Source organism: Hypanus sabinus, chromosome 12 (assembly GCF_030144855.1).
Source record: "Hypanus sabinus isolate sHypSab1 chromosome 12, sHypSab1.hap1, whole genome shotgun sequence".
Classification (NCBI taxonomy): Eukaryota; Metazoa; Chordata; class Chondrichthyes; order Myliobatiformes; family Dasyatidae; genus Hypanus; species Hypanus sabinus.
In genome coordinates, this window is record NC_082717.1 from 22336266 (window position 1) to 22357199 (window position 20934).

Sequence of the window (20934 nt, forward strand, 5' to 3'; positions counted from 1 at the left end):
GTCTCTTCGAGGTATGCCTGCCATGCAGAAGTTTAAATCATCTCTTACCACCATTCAGGGCCCCAGACAGTCCTTCCAGGTGAGACAACACTTCACTTGTGAGTCTGTTGGGGTAATCTATTGCATCCGGTGCTCCCGGTGTGGCCTCCTCTACATCGGCGAGACCCGACGCAGATTGGGGGACCTCTTCGTCGAGTACCTCCGCCACAACGGACAGGGTCTCCCAGTTGCCACTCACTTCAACTCTCCCTCTCATTCCCATTCGGTATATCCATACATGGGCTCCTCTACTGCCATGATGAGGCCAAACTTCGGTTGGAGGAACAACATCTCATATACCGTCTGGTTAGTCTCCAACCCCTTGGTAGGAAAATCGAATTCTCCAACTCCCAGTAATTCCCTCTCTCTCCCTTCCCCATCCCACCTTCACTCTGTCTCCTCTTCTAGCTGCCTATCACCTCTCATGACTCTGCCTTCTTCTACTATCCATAGTGCTTTCCCCTTAGATTCCTTCTTCACCTCTCCTGCCTTTCCCCTCCCTGCTTCCCCTTCCCCACCCCTTGATCTTTCCTCTGATTGGTTTTCAAGCCTTTCCCCCACCTTCTCAATAGGGCCCCTGCCCCCTCCTTTAGTCCTGAAGAAGGGTCTCGACCCAAAACGTTGACTGCTCCTTTCAGCGGATGCTGAGTTCATCCAGCTTGTTTGCACGTCTTTATTTTTTGAATGAATTTGGGCGGGCCAATGACACACTGTACCGGATAACTCTGCGTCCTGCGGTGTGGAGCCGGTCCAGGTTTTTGAGCTCAGATCTTTGGCTTTGGTGCTCACCTTGCGCTTTCGGAGGAGCCATGATCGGCACGTGATTGTATCCCATTTCATCACAGAACCAAAGGAATCCCGTCGGCCAATCACGAGGCGACTTCCACGGCCTAACTCAGCTGACAATCAAAGGCGCTCTCTCACTGGTCGGCTGTGTTCCGTTGCACCCGCGACGTTCGGTGTGAAGAAACTAACCGGAAGGACAGTGTGCGGACGCGTCTGTCCTCCGGGAGTTGATCCGAGCCCGTCGCTGTCGGCGAACTTGCTTTCCGATGGATAATCCGACGATATTTAACCCGGTAAGTGCTGCATTTACGCGTGTGTGGAGTGCACTGCGGAGGCAAGACGTTAAATAACCGGACTCCTGCGCAGTCATTCGCTACAGCTTGGGCAGACGCCCTTGTGATCTCTCTTACCTTAAAGTTGTCTCTGCATTGGTGATTTGCCTGCGTTAATAACATCCGTTTTGTGAAGCTCGGCAAAAAGAAGGACCTTTCTTGTTTCTGACGTCGGACAGCGGGAATTCGGCCACTCTGGTTTGCTCCGTCATTCCATAATGTAGGAGATGATTTGATTTTTAACCTTGATTTCACGTTCAAGGTTCACTTGCCTCCTCTCGTTTCCCTTTGACCATCAGCAATCCACGCTGGTACCTCGCTCAGCCTTTCCCGTTCGAGTGCTGTTTGGTTATCACGTGCCTGGTTCTCCACTCCGAACCTGCACGGACTTGTGTCCCTGTACTCCACTCGGCAAGCGCTGGGATCTTGCTGCTCCCGGAGTGATGGATCGTCCCGTCACTCAAGCTGGAGGGGGTGCTTTTTGGGTGAACTGGGGCGAGCGACCTGCGTAGTGCCGGGGGCTCAGAGACCTATCTTGGCTCTCACGGCGAGTCACAGAGCAGTACAGCACAGAAACAGGCTCTTCTGCTCATGTTGTCCGTGTTGACCTGTTTCTCTGTCTACTCGCATCTACCCACACCCAGACTATGGTCGTCTGTACTCCGCCCAACCGGGTGTAAACTTATCTTAAATGTTGCATTCGTACCTACACCCAGCACTTCCGCTGGCACCACGATACTCACAGCACCACCTGAGCCAAGAAGTTCTCACTCGGGTTTCTCTTCAACATTTCACCTTTCACCCATGACCTCCTTTTGTCTCACGCAGCCTCCGAGGGGGGAAAAGTCTGCATGACTTTACCCTTTCTACACCCCTCACTCATTTGTACACCTGTCAAATCTCTCCTCATTCTGCTGTGCTCCGGGGAATAGAGTCCGAACCTATTCTACCTTGGGACATTAAGTCCCATGAATATTCTTATGAATCATTATAAAACTTGTGATGGGCTGTGTTTTAGGGATTTGTAGTTCTGCTTGCCACATTATAGGAAGAATGTGGAGGCTTTGGAGAGGGTGCAGGATACTGCCTGATTTGGAGGAAATGTATAACAAGGAGAGTTTGGACAACACTGGGTTCTTTTCTCCAGAGCATCAGAGACTGAAGGGAGACCTCATGGGAGTTCATAAAATCTGAGAGGCATAGATAACATTATCATTATGTGCTGTGTAGTATGATGTAGGCGATCATGGTCTCGTAATCAGGACATTTCTTGGCAAAATCTGCGACAGAAGTGGTTTGCCATTGCCTTCTGGGCAGTGTCTTTACAAGATGCGTGACCCCAGCCATTATCGATACTGCTCAGAGATTGTCAGCCTGGTGTCAGTGATTGCTTAACCAGGACTTGTGATATGCACCGGCTGCTCATACGTCCGTCCGCCACCTTCTCCCATGGCTTCAAGTGATCCTGATCGGTGGGGCTAAGCAGGTGCTACATCTTACCCATGGCTTGCCTGCAAGGTTGTGACAGATCTCCATCCTGCCACCCATGGAGATAGAATGTCTTTTTCCCAAGACAGAAGTAGTAAATTCTAGAGGGATAAGTTTAAGGTGAGAGTTATAATTGCGATGTTAACATTCATTTCAAGTGAACCAGAGTTTAAAAGTAAGGAGGTCATGTTGAGACTTTATAAATCACTGGAAAGTCCTCAGTTGGAGTATTGTGAGCAATTTGGGTCCCTTAAGTCAGAAAGGATGTGCCGAGTTGAAGAGGGTTCAAAGGAGGTTCAAGAAAACGATTCCAGGTTAGAGTGCCTTGTCATTTGAAGAGCGTTTGATGGCTTTGGGCTTGTACTTACTGGATTTCAGAATGAGGGGTGACCAAGTTGAAACCTATTGATGTTGACAAGCCTTGGTAGATTGGATGTGAAGAGGATGTTTCCTATGGTGGGAGAGTCCAGGACCAGACAACACAGCCTCATAATAGAGGAGCATCCTTTCTAGAATGGAGATGAAGAATTTCTCTAGCCAGAGAGTGGTGAATCTGTAGAATTCATTGCCACAGGCCAGGTCCTTACATATGTTTAAGGCAGAGGTTGATAGATTTTTGATTGAGCAGGGCATGAAGGTATACAAGTCAAGTCAAAGTCAAGTTGCTTTTTAATTGTCATTTTGACAATAACTGCTGGTACAGTACACAGTAAAAATGAGATGTTTTTCAGGACCATGGTGCTACATGAACAATACAAAAACTACACCGAACTACATAAGCCAACACAAAAACTATACTGGACTACAGACCTACCCAGGACTGCATAAAGTACACAGAACAGTGTGGCATTACAATAAATAATGAACAAGACAATAGGCACAGCAGAGGGCAGTAGGTCGGTAGTCCGATGTTACATAAATAATCAGCTGAATGGCCCGGGATTTTGTCCATTTCTGTACTCCCGCTGAGCATTTCGTTGCCACAGATGTGGGGAGACGGCAGGAGATTGGGGCTGAGAGGGAAGATGGATCAGCCATGAGGAAATGGCAGAGCAGACTCGATGGGCCAAATGGCCTAATTTTGCTTCTGCTTATCGTCTTGCAATGTTTAAAGGAGATAGGCAAGGCAAGTATTTTGAGTGTTGGGTACCTGGAATGTGTAGTCATGGGAGTGGTGGAAGCTGGTTCAAGAACAACATTTAAGATGCATTTACACAGACACACGAACAGGCAGGAGCTATCAGGAGTAGAGTAGTTTAAAAATGGCATTGTTGGCATAGACATCATTAGGCTGAAGGGCCAGTTTCTGTGCTGTACTATTCTATGTTCTCAAACAAAATCAGGTCTTTCCAAAGTTCTGGCCTGTCAGGAATGGTACTTTGAAACTGATACCTCATTGACTAACAACATAGATCTGAGTGAACCTTTGATACTAATCAGAAAAGAACAGGGTTATTTGTCATGCCTGTTTCTTATCTCTCAAATTAAAAGAGAGCATTTTGTAACCTGCTCTGTTTAGATTAGCCATTGTGTTTTGTCTTTTCCTTATCAGACTTCAGCTCCATGGATCCATTACAATGTCTTGCCTCTTGAAAGCCATGGTGCAAATGCACGTTCTCCTCTTCGTTGGTTTATGCTTACTCATTTTTCACGTAACTCCCCATCCCCCAGAATTAATTGTTGTTCTGTTTTATTATGTTTCTATAAGGTATCTTGTAACTGGTCTCCTCCTCAAGGCTGAAGAGATAATAGTGTGCAGCACAGTTGGTTCAACTAGTAGAGCTGTCAGTGATCCCAGTTCAGTTCTGACCTCCGTACTGTCTATGTGGAGTTTGCATGTAATATTCTCCCTGTGGGCTTCTCAACGATATGCAGATAGTTAGGTTGATTGACAACTGCAAGTTATTCCCGGAATGAGGATGAATAATGGGTCTCAGTTGGACAATCCACACCAGAGGTGTGTAAAAAGAGCTACTTTTTAATCCGGGTGGTGATCGAGAGATTAAAGGCAGAGTTTTGCTGCAGTTTGAGTTGACCAGCGACCAATCAGCAAGAGGGATTCATTAGGAAGGGCCAATATGAATAATTCAAGTGCCAGTGGAGCAGCCATTGTTGAGAATGTGCTGGTCTTTAGAGTAGCTTTGGCTCATCGGGCTTGGGTGAGATAGATTGTCTTGTAAATTACTCTGTTATTTGTTAATTCCTCATCTATTAGAGCATAGTATAGAGAGAATAGCTCCAGGGTCAGTGTATTATACTGAGTGTGGGATGTGGAAAGTCTGAGGCTACATCCACACCAGACCAGATAATTTTGAAAATGTTGGTTTCACGTAAATGCTGGGGGACGAAAGTGCCATTTTAGTGTGGACGGAGGGTAAAAACGAAGAGAAAAAGCTTTGGTTACAGATTTATCCAGCATAGTGTGGACGTAGCCTGAGAGACTTCCAGTCTCCCACATAAACGTCTGCACCTGGCGCATGGGCTGCAGCTCCTGAGAGAATGCATTAAGGAACAAGATCTGCAGCTTGATGACCTTTGACTCATACGGAAGAATGGGGAGGTCATAGTCAGGAGCTACAGGAAAGTCGTTACTCTTAACTTGCAGGAGATGGGTAACTGTGTGACTCAGGAGGAGGGGAAATGCACAGCCAGTGCAGAGTACAGAGTACAGTTCCCCTCAATAATAAGCATATAACTTTAGATACTAGTGAAGGGGATGACCTAGCAGGGGAGCCACACATTCTTCAGGTATTGGGAACTAAGCCTGGTGCTATCGCTCAGAGCAGAGAGATGAAGAGGACTGCAGTGTTAATAAGAGATTTCTTCCTCAGAAGAACAGAGATGAGGTTCTGTGGGTGCAATAGAAATACCTGGATGGTATATTGCCTCCCTGGTCCCAGGACCAAGGATCTCTTGGATTGTGTCCATGGCATTCTCAAGGTCAAAGGTGAGCAGCCAGAAGTCTTGATACATATTGGCACCAATAACTTGGGTAGAGAAGATGAGGAGGTCCTGAAGAGAGATTTTAGGAACTAGGTAAAAAGCTGAGAAACAGGACCTCCAGGGTGGTAATCTCTGGATTGCTGCCTGTGCCATGTGCCAGTGAGGGTAAGAATAGGATGATTGAGCAGGTGAATGCATTGCTGAGGAATCGGTGCAGGGAGCAGGGTTTCAGGTTTAGGGATCATTGGGATTTCTTTTGGGGAAGGTATGATCTGTACAAAAGGGTTGGGTCACGCCTGAATCCAAGGGGGTCCAATATCCTTGTGGGCAGGTTGGCTAGAGTTGTTTAGGTGGGTTTAAACTAATTTTGCAGGGCGATGGAATCCGGAGTGATAGTGCTGAAGATGAGGTAGTTGGTTTACAAACAAAGGCAATGTGCAGTGAGACTCCTAGCAAGGAGAGGCTGATGAGTGGGCAAAATTATAGTCAATCAATGGTATGAGATACAACGTAAAAGGCAGACAAAGTCAAAAAAGGTGCATACAGATGTTATATTTGAATGCGAGCAGTATTCAAAATAAGGTAGATGAACTTGTAAGCACAGTTACAGATTGGAATGTGTGATGCTGAGGGCATCACTGAATCATGGCTGAAAGAAGATTATAGCTGGGAGCTTAATGTCCAAGGATACACATTGTATTGAAAGAACAGGCAGGAAGGCAGAGGGGGTGGTGTGGCTCTGGTAAAAAAATGAAATTATTAGAAAGAGATGACATTGGGTTGGAAGGTTTTGAATCATTGTGAATTGAGCTAAGAAACTGCCAAGGTAAAAGGACCCTGAAGGGAGTTGTTTTCAAACCCTCCAAACACTAATAAGGATGTGGCCTACAAATTACAATGGGAGATAGAAAATGCATGCTGAAAGTCATGGGGAATTTCAGTATGCAGGTAGGTTGGGAAAATTGGGTTGGTGCAGCGTTCCAAGAGGGGGAATTTCTAGAACGCATATGAGATGGCTTTTTAGAGCAGCCCATGGTTGAGCTCTTCAGGGATCAACTAATATGGATTTGATGTTGTGCAGTGTACCAGAATTGATTGGAGAGCTTAGGGTAAAAGAACCCTTGGGAAAGTGATCATTGTATGATCACACTCACCCAGAAATTTGAAAAGAGGCTAAGGTCAGATGTATCGGTATTAGAGTGGAGTGAAGGGAATTAGAGAGAACTGGCTAGAACTAACTGAAAAAGAACACTGATGAGGATGATGGCAGAGCAGCAATGGCTGGAATTTTTGGAAGCAATTTGGAAGGTGCAGGATATATGCATACCAAAGAGGAAGAAGTATTCTAAAGGTAAGATGATATAACTGTGGCAAAAAAAGTCAAAGCCAACATGAAAGCCAAAGAGAGGACATATAATAGAGCAAAAATTTGTGGGAAGTTTTTTTAACGACCAACTGAAGGCAACTAAAAAAATGTCGTTAAAGTAAAGATGGTATACAAAAGTAAGTTAGCCAGTAATATTAAACGGACAACAAAAGTTTCTTCAGATACATGAAGTGTAAAAGGGAGGTGAGAGTGGATATTGACTGCTGAATAACGATACTGGAGAGGTAGTAATGGAGGACAACAAAATTACGAATGAATGGAATAAATATTTTGCATCAGTCTTTACTGCGGAAAGCACCAGCAGTATGGTGGAAGTTTCAAGGGTCATGAAGTGTGTAAAGTTACCATAACTAGAGAAAATGTTTTTGGATGAAACTGGAAAATCTGAAGATATATTACCTGGAGCAGATGTTGTACACCCAGGTTTCTGAAAGGGATAGCTGAAGAGATTGTGGAGGCATTGGTAATAATCTTTCAAGAATCACCTGATCCTGGAATGATTCCAGAAGACTGGAAAATTGCAAAAGTCACTCCACTCTTTGAAGGGAGAGGCAGAAGAAAGGGAATTAATTATAGGCCAGTTAGTCTGACCTTAGTGGTTGGGATGGTGTTGGAGTCCATTGTTAAGGATGTGGTTTTTGGATATTTGGAGGCACATGATAAAATAAGCCATAGTCAGCATGGTTTCTTCTCGAGATAATCCTGCCTGACAAATCTGTTGGCATTCTTTGTCATTGCTGCTTGTTATTTCTTCAAAGGAGAATCGGTTGATGTTGTGTACTTGGATTTTCAGGAGGCTTTTGACAAGGTGCCACATGAGGTTGCTTAACATGGTATTATGGGAAAGATTCTAGCATGGATAAAGTACTGGTTGATTGGCAGGAGTCAAAGTATGGAAATAAAGGGAGTCTTTTCTGGTTGGCTGCCACAGTTCTGAGGCAATGAACTGTCTTGCTGAAGAACTTTCTCATTGGAGATTTCTCTTCACCTCTATTTTAAGTGAGTGTCTGTTTAATCTGAGCCTGCTGCACCCACTCCCCCCACCCCCAAGTTCCACGCCAGGGGCACTCGGCCACCTTGAGATCCAGTTTATTGAGTTTGCTATTGGCTCTTCTCCCAGAGTCCAAGGATCAACTTTGCTGCAGTCTTCTCCACGCTTTTCAGGATTCCAGAAAAAAGTTCAGGCAGCATCAGTGGAAAGGGAAGCAGGTTTTCAGATGTGGACTTCCCATTAACCTGAAGTGTTGAGTCTTCACACAATGTTCCGTTCTATTTTGGATTTCCAGTTTTATTTCCCAGAACTGGTGAACACTCTGGAAAACACAGCCGCCAGAATCTTGCTATGGATGTGTCTTGTCTAGAATAATCCATGGGGAAAATAATTTTCAACATCTAGTATGCAGGAATCCAAATGCTGGCCCTTGTTGAAAGGGCAAATTAGATGCTCTGATTGTACATGTGCTTGATGATACTTTGTGGGAACCAGTCGCCTTGCTGAGCCTCCTCAATTCATGCCTCTCTCTGTGAAACAATCACGCTCAAAATACACCTGTGGCTATATGAAACTCAAGCTGTATCTTGCAGGATCATTAACATGAAATCCAAATAATCTGTATTGTATCTAAATTGTAATGACAACAAAGGAGGCCATTGTATAAATGCCAGCACTCAGTTTACCAATCTCTCCAGTTTCAGAATGTACCATTTACATACAGCTGCTGGAATGGATTTGCCAGTAATGGTGGTTACAGGCATCTTCTGCTGTGTGTGAACTCGATACATCACCAACCTTTGACTTGTAAAATGTCACGGATGGAGTCTTGTCATAGCCTGGAAAGGATGTGTGGTCTCATTCTCCTCCTCCTCCTTGTATTCCTGAAGTACATTTGCCTTTTTTTTTGTTCTGTCTCTCTGCAGGTTATGCCATTCTTGGGAGCAATTTTTGGTGGATTGAGACGTGGGCAGATGATTGCAGTCCAAGGGATTTTGCCCAAAGGGAGTGATAGGTAAGTTGAGACTGCAAAGCAACATTCTGATGACCTTCTGTTGAGCTACATGTCCACACGCATTGTTGAGCATTTTCCCTTGATGCAAGACTATCTTCAAATCTCAATGTTAGCCAGGGTAGGAGCCTTGTATCTATTTTCTGCCTGTATTGTTTTTGTGCTGCATGTTTTTGTTATGGTAATTTGTCATGTGGGTTGGGCCGTGGTATAAGCAAACAATTATAGTTATGTATTCACACTTTGTGCCATTAGTTTCAGCTGGATATTTTTTGTTAACTGCTAACCTTGCTTATTTTACTACTGCAATGTGAGTTTCATTAGTTTTATCGTTATAGAAGTTTTTACAGCTTTGCGAGTTTTTTAACAAAGGATTGAATGAATGTTTTTGACTTGGAACTCTGTTATTTGGAACTGGGTGCCGAATCCTTCACTTAGTATCTCAGTGGCTTTGGTTTGTTTTTCAAATAACCACTAGAGCCAATTAACGTAATTTTATTTAGCAAAGGTAACATGCTTTGTAATCTTGATGTGATATTCTTACTAATTTTACACATTGTTGAATCTGATCAACAATTCTTCAACTTTCATTTAGGTGGTTAATTTGTATTCTGTCCTGTTCTGATCACTTATTGAAATGCACTTCTGGAGGCTGAGCCTTTCCACTAGCCTCTCTGATGAGGGAATGAAATAGTTATAGTGAACCCGTCTTGACCTGGCAGTCGCTTCCAATAAACCATGGACATTTATATTTTGTGGCTTGTTTACAAAAAAATTTGTGTTGACATGAGGGGAATGCAAGAATGTACAATTCCCTAACTCGTGCACCAGGTGTTAACGTTCCATTGTATTTGGGGAAATGTGTGAATTGGCCCACTTGATTTTTGATTTGAGGATCATATGTATTTGGAAAAGGACCCATGGCCCACCAAGTCAATGTCAACCAGCAAGTACTCATCCAAACTGATCTCAAATTGCTATTGTCACTCCCATTCAATAGAAATTGACTCCGTGTCTAAATCACCAAGCAACCTGGTCCTACCAGTTTAATCAAACCAGTTTTAGAGCTTGATCTTTTGATATCAGCCAAGACCAATGTACATTATTACTGAATCACGGTGATACAATTTTGCCCTAGATTTCAAGTGGATTTTCAATGCGGAAGCAGCACGAAGCCTCGTGCGGACATTGCCTTCCATTTCAATCCACGCTTTCAGAGATCGGAATATGTGGTTTGCAACACACTTGAAAGGGAAAAATGGGGACGTGAGATGAAAAAATATGAGATGCCATTCAAGAAAGGAGAGCCATTTGAAATTATTTTCTTTGTAATGGTGGACAAGTTCAAGGTAATGCAAATCTTCTAAAGTAAGAACATAAATTGCTGAAGACACTCAAATGTTTGTGGAAGGGGAGATGTGGCTAATATTCCAGTTTGAAATCCTTCATCAGAACTGAAATCTGAAAAGTGGGTCAGAGCTTTTGCAGGTAATTGAAACCAACAGGAGAATGCCTGGTCTGCTGGGGGTTTCAAGCAGTGTTGGTGCAAAAGGAAAGGTGGAGTTACAGAGGTTTGTCCCCACAGCAGAACAGTCCAGTTCTGGTGCATAAAGGAGATTGATCTTAAAGTGTTGAATTCGGCACCAGCTCTTAGAGGCTGAAATATTTTCAGACCAAATACCGATCTATTGTCAGAAATTGCTAGAAATACTCTTCAGGTCAAACTGTATCTGTGGAGAGGAAGAGATTGTTAGTATTTCATGTTGAAATGTTTTGATAAAGGCCTGCTGATCGTTTCCAACCATTTCTGATTTTAATTTGGTTTTCTGGCATCTGCTGTTCATTTTCAGATCTGTAACTGATCACAGTAATCAGGCAGCTTCGTAAACAGCATGTCACCACAGCAAACCTAACCTTGTACAGCAAGCCTCAGTTAATGTTAATTAATTCCTGGTGTGATGGAAGGATGTGGTTGCCTTTGTACCCCTGCACTCAAGGTGGGATGTTCTTTTGCCAGCCCAGTGAAGGACACGGGTAGAGTTGGAGATAATCAGTGGTGGTAGTTCTGATTTAAAAAAAATGCAAATCCATTTGTTGTTGTAAAGTAGAAATGCACTTTGTTGTTGCATTGTAGTGAACCTTCTCAAACAAGCTAGTGTGATGCTGTTGCAGCTCGAGGCGTCAGAATTCAATCCCCGCAGCCTCTGTAGGGAGTTTGCATATTTGTACATTCCCCAGTCACCGCCCCCCCCCCCCCCCGACCAACCACCACTCCCGTGGAATTTTTAGGTTTTCTCCGGTTTCCTCCCACAGTCCAAAGATGTACCAGTTTGTTGGTTGTCAATCATTGTAGATTTTCCCCGTGACTGGGTTAGGATTAAACTGGGGATTGTTGGGGAGTTATTGAACTGCATGGTTCAATGGGTCCGAAAGGCCTATTCCACACTGTATCGCTAAAGAAATAAAATTAACGGTTTTTATACAAATTTGCACACTGTAATTAATCAAATGTTTACATGAGATGTGGCGGTGAGGTTTTTAAATATGAAGACAATTTTTTTTTTCTCCAAAACTGCCCTACCAAAGGGAGACATTTGTTTCCTTGAACAGAATCCAATGTAAGGATATTGAATTTGTATCACCTTCACAAGCAGTGTTACACTAGATGAGCAGTTAAAGGATATCGGGTAGGTGAATGCAGTTGGCACAGTTTCCCAATATTGATCGATTGGCTTGAAATGACTTGGTTTAGTACATTAAAGCTGCAAATGAAAAACGTAGCATTTAAATAAAACTTTTTTTGTATTTATTTGCAAGGTTGCAGTTAATGGGAAACATTTCCTGGATTACCAGCACAGGATGAGTCTGGATAGAGTTGATACACTTGGAGTTAGTGGTGCTGTTCAAATTCAAACCATTGGCTACTTGGATAATGCTGTAAGTAAGCAGTAATTGTGCAATTTATTACAGGAGTGCTGCATCTGGCTTATTGGTGATTCTAATTTGCCTTTGCAGTTTAAATGTCAAAACATTATTTTGGTCATCCTCTTCCCTTTCAACTCCTCGCCACCTGGTTATTCTTCAACATGGTGAGTGATGCTGATTTGTAGATCCTGATGTGGTTCCAGCAGCTTTTTTTTTCCTGAGTGAGTAGTCTTCACTTGGAAGTCAAATAGTAAATGTTAGTGACATTCATAGGTATATAGCATTATAGCAAAACCCATTTCCAAATGTGTGAACTCTTACAAATCAGCAGGTGTTTGCCGGGCTTCCTGCTTGTTCCGTCTCAATGAAGTATTTCTGTAATAGATCCCAATTTGATTTTGGACGTTGTCACTTAATAAATTGCCACAAACTTACACTGCAGAAAACAATCTACCAGTGATTTGGCTTCCTCAAAGTAATTGTGCCTTGTGCCAGAGGAGGTTCAAAAGGATGATTCCAGGAATTAAAGGGTTATTGTACAAGGAAAGTTTGATGGCTCTGCATCTGTACTCGCTGGAATTCAGAAGGATGAGGGAAAAATCTCATTGAAGCCATTTGAATGTTGAAAGGCCTGAACAGAGTAGATGTGGAAAGGATGTTTCCCATGGTGGGAAGAGTCTTGGACAAGAGGGCACAGCCTCAGGATATAGGGGTGCCCTTTCTAAACAGATGGGGGAAAATGGGTGAATTTGTGGAATTTGTTGGAGCTGTGGAGGCCAGGTTGTTGGGTGTATTTAAGGCAGAGATTGATAGGTTCCTGATTGGACATGGCATCAAAGGTTATGGGGAGATGGCCTCGAACTGGGGTTGAGGAGGAGATTTGGAAAAAAGGGAACATTCATGATTGAGTGGCAGAGCAGACTCAATGGGCCAGATGGCCTAATTCTGCTCCAATGCTTTATAATCTTGTAAACTAATTAAATTTCTTGTAATCTGTTGTCTCTTTTGATGGTGCTACTAGAATTTAAGCAGAGAATTTAGAGACACAGATATTGTGTATTAGATCATATGTTCTTCAATGTTCAAAGGGAACAATAAAAGTTTTGTTGCAGTAGAGTTGATTTTTCATCTGGTGCACTTAATATTTTTGAACTTTGAGCACTAGAATAACTATCGGCATTACTAGAAGCTTTGACGTTGTTAAACATCATTTCCCAGGTCATGTGCCACCCTCAAGACTGGTTATTGTCATTCTTCAGTAAATGCGTGTCAAGGAGAATAAAATCATTATTACTCCAGATCCGATGCAGCATAAAGAACACAATAAATACAAATAAAAGCAACCCTATAAACACAATGTACAAGTAATGGTTCTATACATGGACTGATGTACATAAAGTGATGTGTACGTTGAGGTGGTGGGGGTGGGTTGATGGGTGGAGGGGTTGATCAGTCTGACGCCTGGGGGAAAGAACAGTTTTTGAGTTTCTTGGTCCTGGCGTGAATAATGTAGAGTATCTTCCCTGATGGGAGTAGGACAAATATTCCTTTAGCAGGTTGTGTGGATTCTTGATATTCCTGGCCCTTTTCCAGCATCTTTTTGTACCTATGCCCTTGATGTCTGGTAGGCTACGTTGGTGTATTGGACAGGTTTAGCTGCCAGTTGTGGAGCCCTCCTGCCCGGCACAGTGCAGGTTCTGTACCGTTCTGTTGGAGCATGTTAGGATGCTCTCAGCTGTAGCTGTAGAGTACTGTGTGCTGATGTGCCCAGACCCGCTCTGGTCAGCCTCATCAAAGTAGAGCTGTTGGTGAGCTTTCTTCACCGTGGGGGATGTCTCATGGGATTGAGGGTTCATGTGGGATGCGCACTCCTGGGAGTTTGAAACTGTGCTGCCAGTGTAGAGTGATGTGGGTTTTCCTTAAGCTGGTAACCATCTCCTTTGTCTTGATGACATTGAGGAAGAGGTTATTCATCTGATACCAGGCCTCCAGCTCATTCCCCTCCTCTCTGTAGTTGCCTCGTTGTTGGTGATGAGCCCCATCACTGCCGGGTTATCAATGAACTTGGGTATTTGGCTGTGCTGTCATGATTGAGCAGAGTCTACTGCAGTGAGCTCCACTAGGAGCACTCAGCTGCCTGTGGTGTAAAGAAACAGAGCCACAAGGAAGTAAGGGAGGCTATGATAGTTGTGGGGGGGGGGGGGGCGGGTAAGATTGTGGAGGCTGACGGTGACTCTGGGACGACAATATCCTGTGTTGTAATGCCAGGAAGATGGTGGTGGTTAAAAGCCTTTACCCTCTCAAGAACAGTTAAGGATTGACAGTAAATGCTGTTTGCCCATATTTGATTAATATACAATAATTATACAAACTGTAAATGTTCAATTGTAGCAATTAAAAAGCTATATTGCATAATGAATATTTTGATCTAATTGTTTTCAACAGCAGGACAATCCATATTCTGACCTTCCAATAAAGAAAACAAATACAGATGGGATTGTAAGTCTGAATGCCGATGTTCTTAAAATAGTTTTCTCTGCCTTCAAGTTGATGTGATTTGATATATATATATATTTTTTAAATTACAGCAGTCAAACCCATCGAATGCCCAATTGGTAAGTGCACATCCTGTTTGTTACTGATTTACATGCTTGGTAATTTAGTCTGTAGGTCACTGCAGCACAGAGAAGCATTCAAGTACAACTGCAAGTTCAATGCAAGGATGAAAATTTGACAGGATTGCTCCTCCTTCCCTTTTTGCTAGGTGTGCCCCTTCCCTCCTTCCATCCCTATTGGACTTAGAACATGGAACAGTACAACACAGGAAAAGGCCCTTCACCATGTGATGTTGTAATGAACTAATTAAAATGGAATTTAAATGCCCAATTAAAACTTACTTGTTCAGCCTACAAGGTATCCATTGTCTCCACTACCACCCCTGGCAATGCAATCCAGGCACCCACTACTATCTTTAAAATAATACAAGGCCCACACATCTACCTTGAATTTGTGCACTTACTTTAAACGGATACAGATTTAAGCATAGGTGCATCATCCCTGCTTTGGTGGGGAGGGGAGAGAATACCAGCGGTTTATCTTTGCCTCTCATAACCTTGTATGTTCTATCAAAGTTAAATTTAAATTTATTACCAAAGTGTGTACATATTGCCATGTACTACCTTGAGGATCCTTTTACTTGCCAGCATTTACAGGAAAAATGATACAACAACAGTTTATGAAAAGCTATACATAGTCTGACAGACAACCAATGTGCAAATGAAAAATAATACTGAGAACTAGGGTGGGGTTGGAGATGCGTCTCTACCAAAGGAGGTATAAGGCACTCCTTGCCTCCAGTTGTCCACAGGTCACCCTCAAGGTGCTTAGCCCCACCCACCTGATCAGGGCCATGGGAGCAGCTGGTCCATATAGCAAGTTCCGGTTTTGTGACCACTGACACGAGGAAGACATTCTCTGAAGAGTATTGATAATGGTGGGGTCACCCCTATTATAAAGACACTGGCCAGAAGACAGCATTGGCAAACCACTTCTGTAGAAAAACCTGGCAAGGACAACCATGGTCAGAGTGTACTCAACAGCAGGGAAGGCTTTGCCTGTGATTGACTGGGCTGTATTCACCATTCTCTGTAGCGTTTTCCATTTCTCGGCATGACATCATCAGTCTCCATTGTGCATGTATGGAAGGTGGTCAAAGCCTTTGGTGACATGCCCAATCTAGGCAAACTTCTGAGAAAGTGGAGGTGGTGGTGTGCTGCCTTTTGGTGACACTTGTGTGTTACTCCCAGGACAGAACCTGTGATATGTTAACACCATGGAATTTAAAGCTACTCCCTCAGCCTCTGCCCTCCAGAGATCACAAACCTTATTTGTTGAACCTCGTTTTAAAGCACACACTTTCAAATCCAAGCAAACCATTTCTGCACCCTCCACAGTGTTCCTCATGCATCATGTTAATCTACTTCTATTTCAGAAGGAAATTTAAAACTTGCAAATTCTGCAGGAAAAAGTAATTGAAGTCTGTTTTGATCCCAAATTCTGAAGAGTAATTCCACTCTGAGGTGAATTTTTCCTTAAATTTATTTTTGTTGACAATGATTTCAAAGGGGAAAGAGATAAAAATTCTCCTCAAAACCTTGCCTCATTGGCACTTGAATTGCTAATGCATAAAAAGCTAAAGATTTGAGTGCTCGTAACTAGGAATATGGATAATTGATGCTCATCATGGACATAATGGGCAGAAGTGTTTCTGTGTGTGACTGACTTTAATTGGTTTTCTTGGTGAATTGGCAGAATTGATGTTGCAGATCTGAGTCTGTTACGTAGACGCTAATATTTTAGATTTTAAACGGTTGAAATCTCTTTTCAGACCGTCCCTTATATGGCTAAAATTAAGGATGGGTTGAGCCCAGGTCGTGTAATCACCATTCAGGGTAAAGTCGACAGCTATCCAGACAGGTAGGTTAATGATGAATTTCAATTATAATCTCAGTAATTAGCATCTGAAATGTTAAGAGCCTCACTTTACAATTACATTTGAGCTGTTAGACCAGAGTTCATTTTAAAGATCTGCTGCAGCACAGGAAATTGCATTTGAATATTACAAAGAACCTGGAGTAAACTGCAAATGGATAATACTTCTATATTTTATAAGTACAATTAATTTCTAAGTAATATTATACAAGTACAATTTCTTTCAGATTTTCCATTAATCTCCAATCAAGTGCCTCCGCTGATATTCTGTTGCATCTGTCACCGCGTTTCAAGGAGAAAGCTTTTGTCCGAAACTCTTATCTCCGTCAAAGTTGGGGAGAAGAGGAGAGGAAAATAGATAATTTTCCCTTTAATCCAGATGCGTATTTTGAGGTATTCTTTTTGAGAAGATCTTCATAACATTAACATTACTTAACAGAAGTGTGGTGAAACTAAACTTTTTATTCTTCAATCTCACTTTGTGTAAAAAGCACATTTCTACAGAATCCTTGGAACAGTAAATGTAAATGTATCTTGTTTTGGTTGGTTATAATCAAGAGATTTCTATCTCTTCCTAAAACTCACTTTGTGCTCACAGTGAATTACTGTTGGCCACAATACTACATTGGCAACTATTTTTTTGACATTTAAATATTTCCACATGGAATTAAGATGGGATTGGGGGGGGGGGGGCCCTAGAAAATAAATATTACTTTTCCATTTTACTGAGTGTCTCAGATGAGATTTCAAGTGTATCTGGACTGCCACATGTGTTACAAGCATATGCAGCCCTAGCTTAGAGAAATTCTAGGCATCACTTCAGCGTGATGTGTTGGTTTAAGTGGGTGAACAGCATAAGTTTTGCAGAAGGAGAAATTCAGCAAACTAGCATTATTCCCTCTGGAACTGAGGTGTAAGGAAAATTTGATGGAAGATTACAGTATTGGTGGGGCATTCAGGGGCCAATTTAAAGCATTTCCTCATTTAAAGATGAATCTTTGGAGCATTTTTTTTACCCTACAGAACTGTGGCTGCAGTCACTGTGTAGATTTTCAGGAGAATCTACAATGTTAAGATAAAGACCAGCACAAGCTTGAATGGCAGAGCAGAAATGAGGGGATGAACAAATTTCCATTTCTTTTTCTGTTTGGGGAATGTTGGAATAGTGGGCAGAATCTTAAAACTTGGATTTATCCATTTGGTATAGGAACAATGAAATGCCACTACACACTGTGGTGCAAATTTGAAATACTTAACACAGAAGGCAATTTTCATCAATTATTACTTTGATATTTAAGATTAAAATTGGGGTAACGGGTACAGTACTGTGCCACAGTATTAGTTCGTGTGTGTATGTATATGTATACGCACAACTGAGACTTTTACACAGTACTGTTGTCAACGTGGAGCAGACAGCAAGTTTGTAAATCTGGCGGGAACAAAGGATGTTAGGAATGGTGTGGGAGAGGAGCTGCTTCAGTTGGGGGTGTTGCAGGTGCAGATACGCCCAGCCCTGAGACACCAGGAGAGGTTATTTGATTGTAAGCAATTTTTTTTTTTGATCACCACAGAATCTCTCTGGTGCTTCCTACTCCATCCTACCTTCCTTCCCCTTTTCCCCAATTATGATTCCCTTCTCCCTGCCCCCTTTCCACTTGGTCCACAATAAAGGACCCAAATCAGAATCAAGTTTATCATCACTTGCATGCCATGAAATTTATTTTGTTGCAGTGCAATACATAAAATTACTGCATATACAAATACATAAAAGCTGCTTCTGTCTATTTGCTACCACCAGAGTAGTATTAATACTCATCTAATCTTGGAAAATGGGGAAGGCTAGATGAGAAGAACTTGGCCTCCATTTTATGGTAGGTGCAGATGCCTCAACTTTTGCAGTGGCAAGTAGATTTGGTGAGAGAACAATGTAAATTGGCCAGAAATGCCTGGAATCTTGAGGGTTAAATCGGAGAGATTACACAAATGAGTGTTGTACACTGCAGAACCAAGGTGGCAAAGGGATGTTTTAATGAAGATTAAGGTATTGAAGGGGAAGATGGGAAGGAAATTACTGTGAATCATTGGAATACAAAACATTTAGGGTGATTCAAAGATTGTCGTTTTTAAAAGTTCATACAATGTGTTCTTGTCTTACAGGTTGTCATTTATTGTGGGTCTGACTGCTTCAAGATAGCTGTAAATGGGCAGCACTTGGTAGATTACAAGCACCGGTTTACTGACTTAAATAAAATCGATATGTTGGAGATTTCCGGAAATATCCAGTTGATCAATGTTCAGACTTGGTAGGTAGATGGAAAACTGTCTAAATTAAACATCAATGCTGGACAAACTGAGCATGAGTAATCTACCCAAATTCTGTTTCCAATTCCAGAAAGAGCATGAGATCAAATTGAGAAGAGTTTGTTTTATGGGGACTGTTGAATGATATTTGAAGACCTATTTATGGCTTTTGCTTAAAGTTGCTTTACTGAGTCCACTTGAAGCCATGTTTGATGATTGCATCATTTCTATAGAAGGTCAACTCCTGAAAAACTCTCAAAAATAAACCTAAATGCATTTTCCTTCAGCATTTGGTTCATTTTGCTCTGGAATACAAAACCTGCAAGCTTGTTGAAAAATCTTTAAATATGTTCACAACATTTAGAAAATTTTTATAACTTAAGTTAAACCTGGAATAACCATAAACCTGTAACTTTAGTATCTTCAGTAGACAGCTATATACCAACATCTTCAATGAGACTTGCAGAACACTTTCTATGACTGAATTTGTGCTGTGTTAACTTCAAGCTGAAATGTGTCACAAATGGAGAAAGTTTTGAAACTTGACTTAATTGGCACCTGGAGTGTGAATGTACAGTATTTTTTCTTAAAATGTGCCCTCAAAAGATTTTCAAATTTCTCTAAAATTCTCCTCTCAAAATGGAAGTTATACAGCTTGTCTTGAATAATCTATGCAAGGCTGAAACAGTCATTGCAATCCTCTTGTATCTTTTTAATTAGTCCACCAGCCCTAAATTTAAATTAGTCCTACTACTGCAGTAGGAAACTTGCACACTCTGCACCCAGAATTATACAGAGTACATATTTCAAATGAAGCTTCAAACTTTTGCAGATGTGTCAGTTGTACAGATATCTGTCCACAAACTTGCATTATTTCAGCATCACTGCTTTATGCTGAATTGCAGTATTTAAAAATTATTGGCTGAACTTAATTACAAATTAAATAAAAAATTACTGCTATAAAGAATTACAAATGCAATAAATTCCTATATCACTTTATCTGGTAATCAAAACTGTTTAAACTCACCTTTCTGTTTGGGTATATGTAAGGTTTTTTTCACCTTGATCTTTGGTTTATTGCTAAAGTTTGGAACATTATAGTTCTATACATCCATACTTTGAAAGTCTGAAGTTCATTTCGGTTTGTGGTTATGTTGAGTCAGTGAATATTTCACTACTTCTGACTCCACCCTTGCTCACTATTCCAATCACCTGTAATTTACAAAGCAATTCATCTTGTCCTATGGGCTGAGATTTCCAGTTTGCTATTAGTGATGAGAATTTATATGTCATTATTTGAGTAAAAGTTCAAACTTAATTCATAATTTAGTCACTGTCTGCCAGATATATCTGTTAACTTAAAGCAGATGTTTTGTCTTTTGTGCTCTTTGCATTTGACATTTTGTATGTGGATAAGTTCTAATACTTGAATTTGCAATAACCTTGCTGTTGAGAATGTATTAACTAAATCTAGGATATTTTATATTCTTTTGGCAGACATCGTTTACACTCTTATCAGCCTAGTAAATTATCTTGCTTATTTATGACTGAGAACTTAAGTTCTTAAAGTTAGTGTTTCACAGGTTAAAGATTTCATCTGTACTGCATATGTTTACAAAAATTAAAACTCATACCATGTTCATTCTATAATTTTTGGTTGTCCGTAGCGTTTAATCCCCTATTTCCAACATAGATTTACCGTTCTGCAGAAATCAAGGATAGCTTTCAGGAGAAGCTGCATTGTTATTCATTTATAAGAGACAAAAAGCTAATGAATTTAATTGACTTAAGTTTATTTTTGTTGGTTTGAGTTGAGTCAAATTAGATTTCAATTTGGACCTGCATTCCATAAACTTAAACTGAGGGACTTAAGCAGTGTTGCAAATAATACAATTAGGTCATAGCTTCTTGGACCATTTCACTGGTGTGCTTGTGATAGCAGCATCATCGCACAGTATTTTTTCCGTTCAGAATGTATCAGGAATGCAGTATGACCAAGGACCAATCTACACTAAATCCATTTACCAGCACTTAAGCACAAGCCTTCTAATTCCTTACAGTTTACATGTTTGGGTAAATGTTTGTCTACTATGCATGCTGTCAGTGTTTCAGCTTCCAACTATCCTCTGGATACTAAAGTTCTTCCTCTGATCCTCTAACCTCATGCCTTGGATCTATCTTCTCCTAATTGGTATTTTATTTCTGTGGGGAAAAAATTACTTATTACCTACTTTTTAGC

At 41.6% G+C, this 20934-nt stretch overlaps 2 protein-coding genes across 5 annotated transcripts in view; one reads left to right on the forward strand and one right to left on the reverse strand.

Annotated features, from left to right (window-relative positions):
* Nucleotides 1-967: 967 nt before the first annotated feature.
* LOC132402710 (galectin-8-like) lies at nucleotides 968-20345 on the forward strand. 3 transcript variants are annotated; one of them, XM_059985672.1, is made up of 10 exons: nucleotides 968-1118; nucleotides 8893-8981; nucleotides 10117-10327; nucleotides 11796-11915; nucleotides 14349-14402; nucleotides 14492-14518; nucleotides 16291-16379; nucleotides 16622-16787; nucleotides 18552-18697; nucleotides 18787-20345. In XM_059985672.1, coding segments are annotated over exons 1-10 (930 nt in total). In that variant the 5' UTR covers nucleotides 968-1091; the 3' UTR covers nucleotides 18788-20345. The 3 variants fall into 3 exon arrangements, with proteins under 3 accessions (XP_059841655.1, XP_059841654.1, XP_059841656.1); XM_059985671.1 differs by having other exon boundaries at nucleotides 18552-20345; XM_059985673.1 differs by having other exon boundaries at nucleotides 14495-14518; nucleotides 18552-20345.
* The window catches only part of heatr1 (HEAT repeat containing 1), a 120834-nt gene continuing 111827 nt past the window's right edge, over nucleotides 11928-20934 (reverse strand). For both annotated transcript variants that reach the window (XR_009515042.1, XM_059985663.1), the window contains one exon: nucleotides 11928-12138. The gene's annotated coding sequence lies outside the window, so the exon portion shown is untranslated. The remainder of the gene's footprint in view (nucleotides 12139-20934) is intronic.

What these genes read in the sequence shown, in the direction of transcription:
- LOC132402710 (XM_059985671.1), top strand. Translation starts at nt 1,092, where the DNA reads ATGGATAATCCGACGATATTTAACCCG. An exon ending in ATCCGACGATATTTAACCCG is followed by an intron (nt 1,119 to 8,892) that starts GTAAGTGCTGCA and finishes GTCTCTCTGCAG; the next exon opens with GTTATGCCATTCTTGGGAGC. An exon ending in GTCGACAGCTATCCAGACAG is followed by an intron (nt 16,380 to 16,621) that starts GTAGGTTAATGA and finishes AATTTCTTTCAG; the next exon opens with ATTTTCCATTAATCTCCAAT.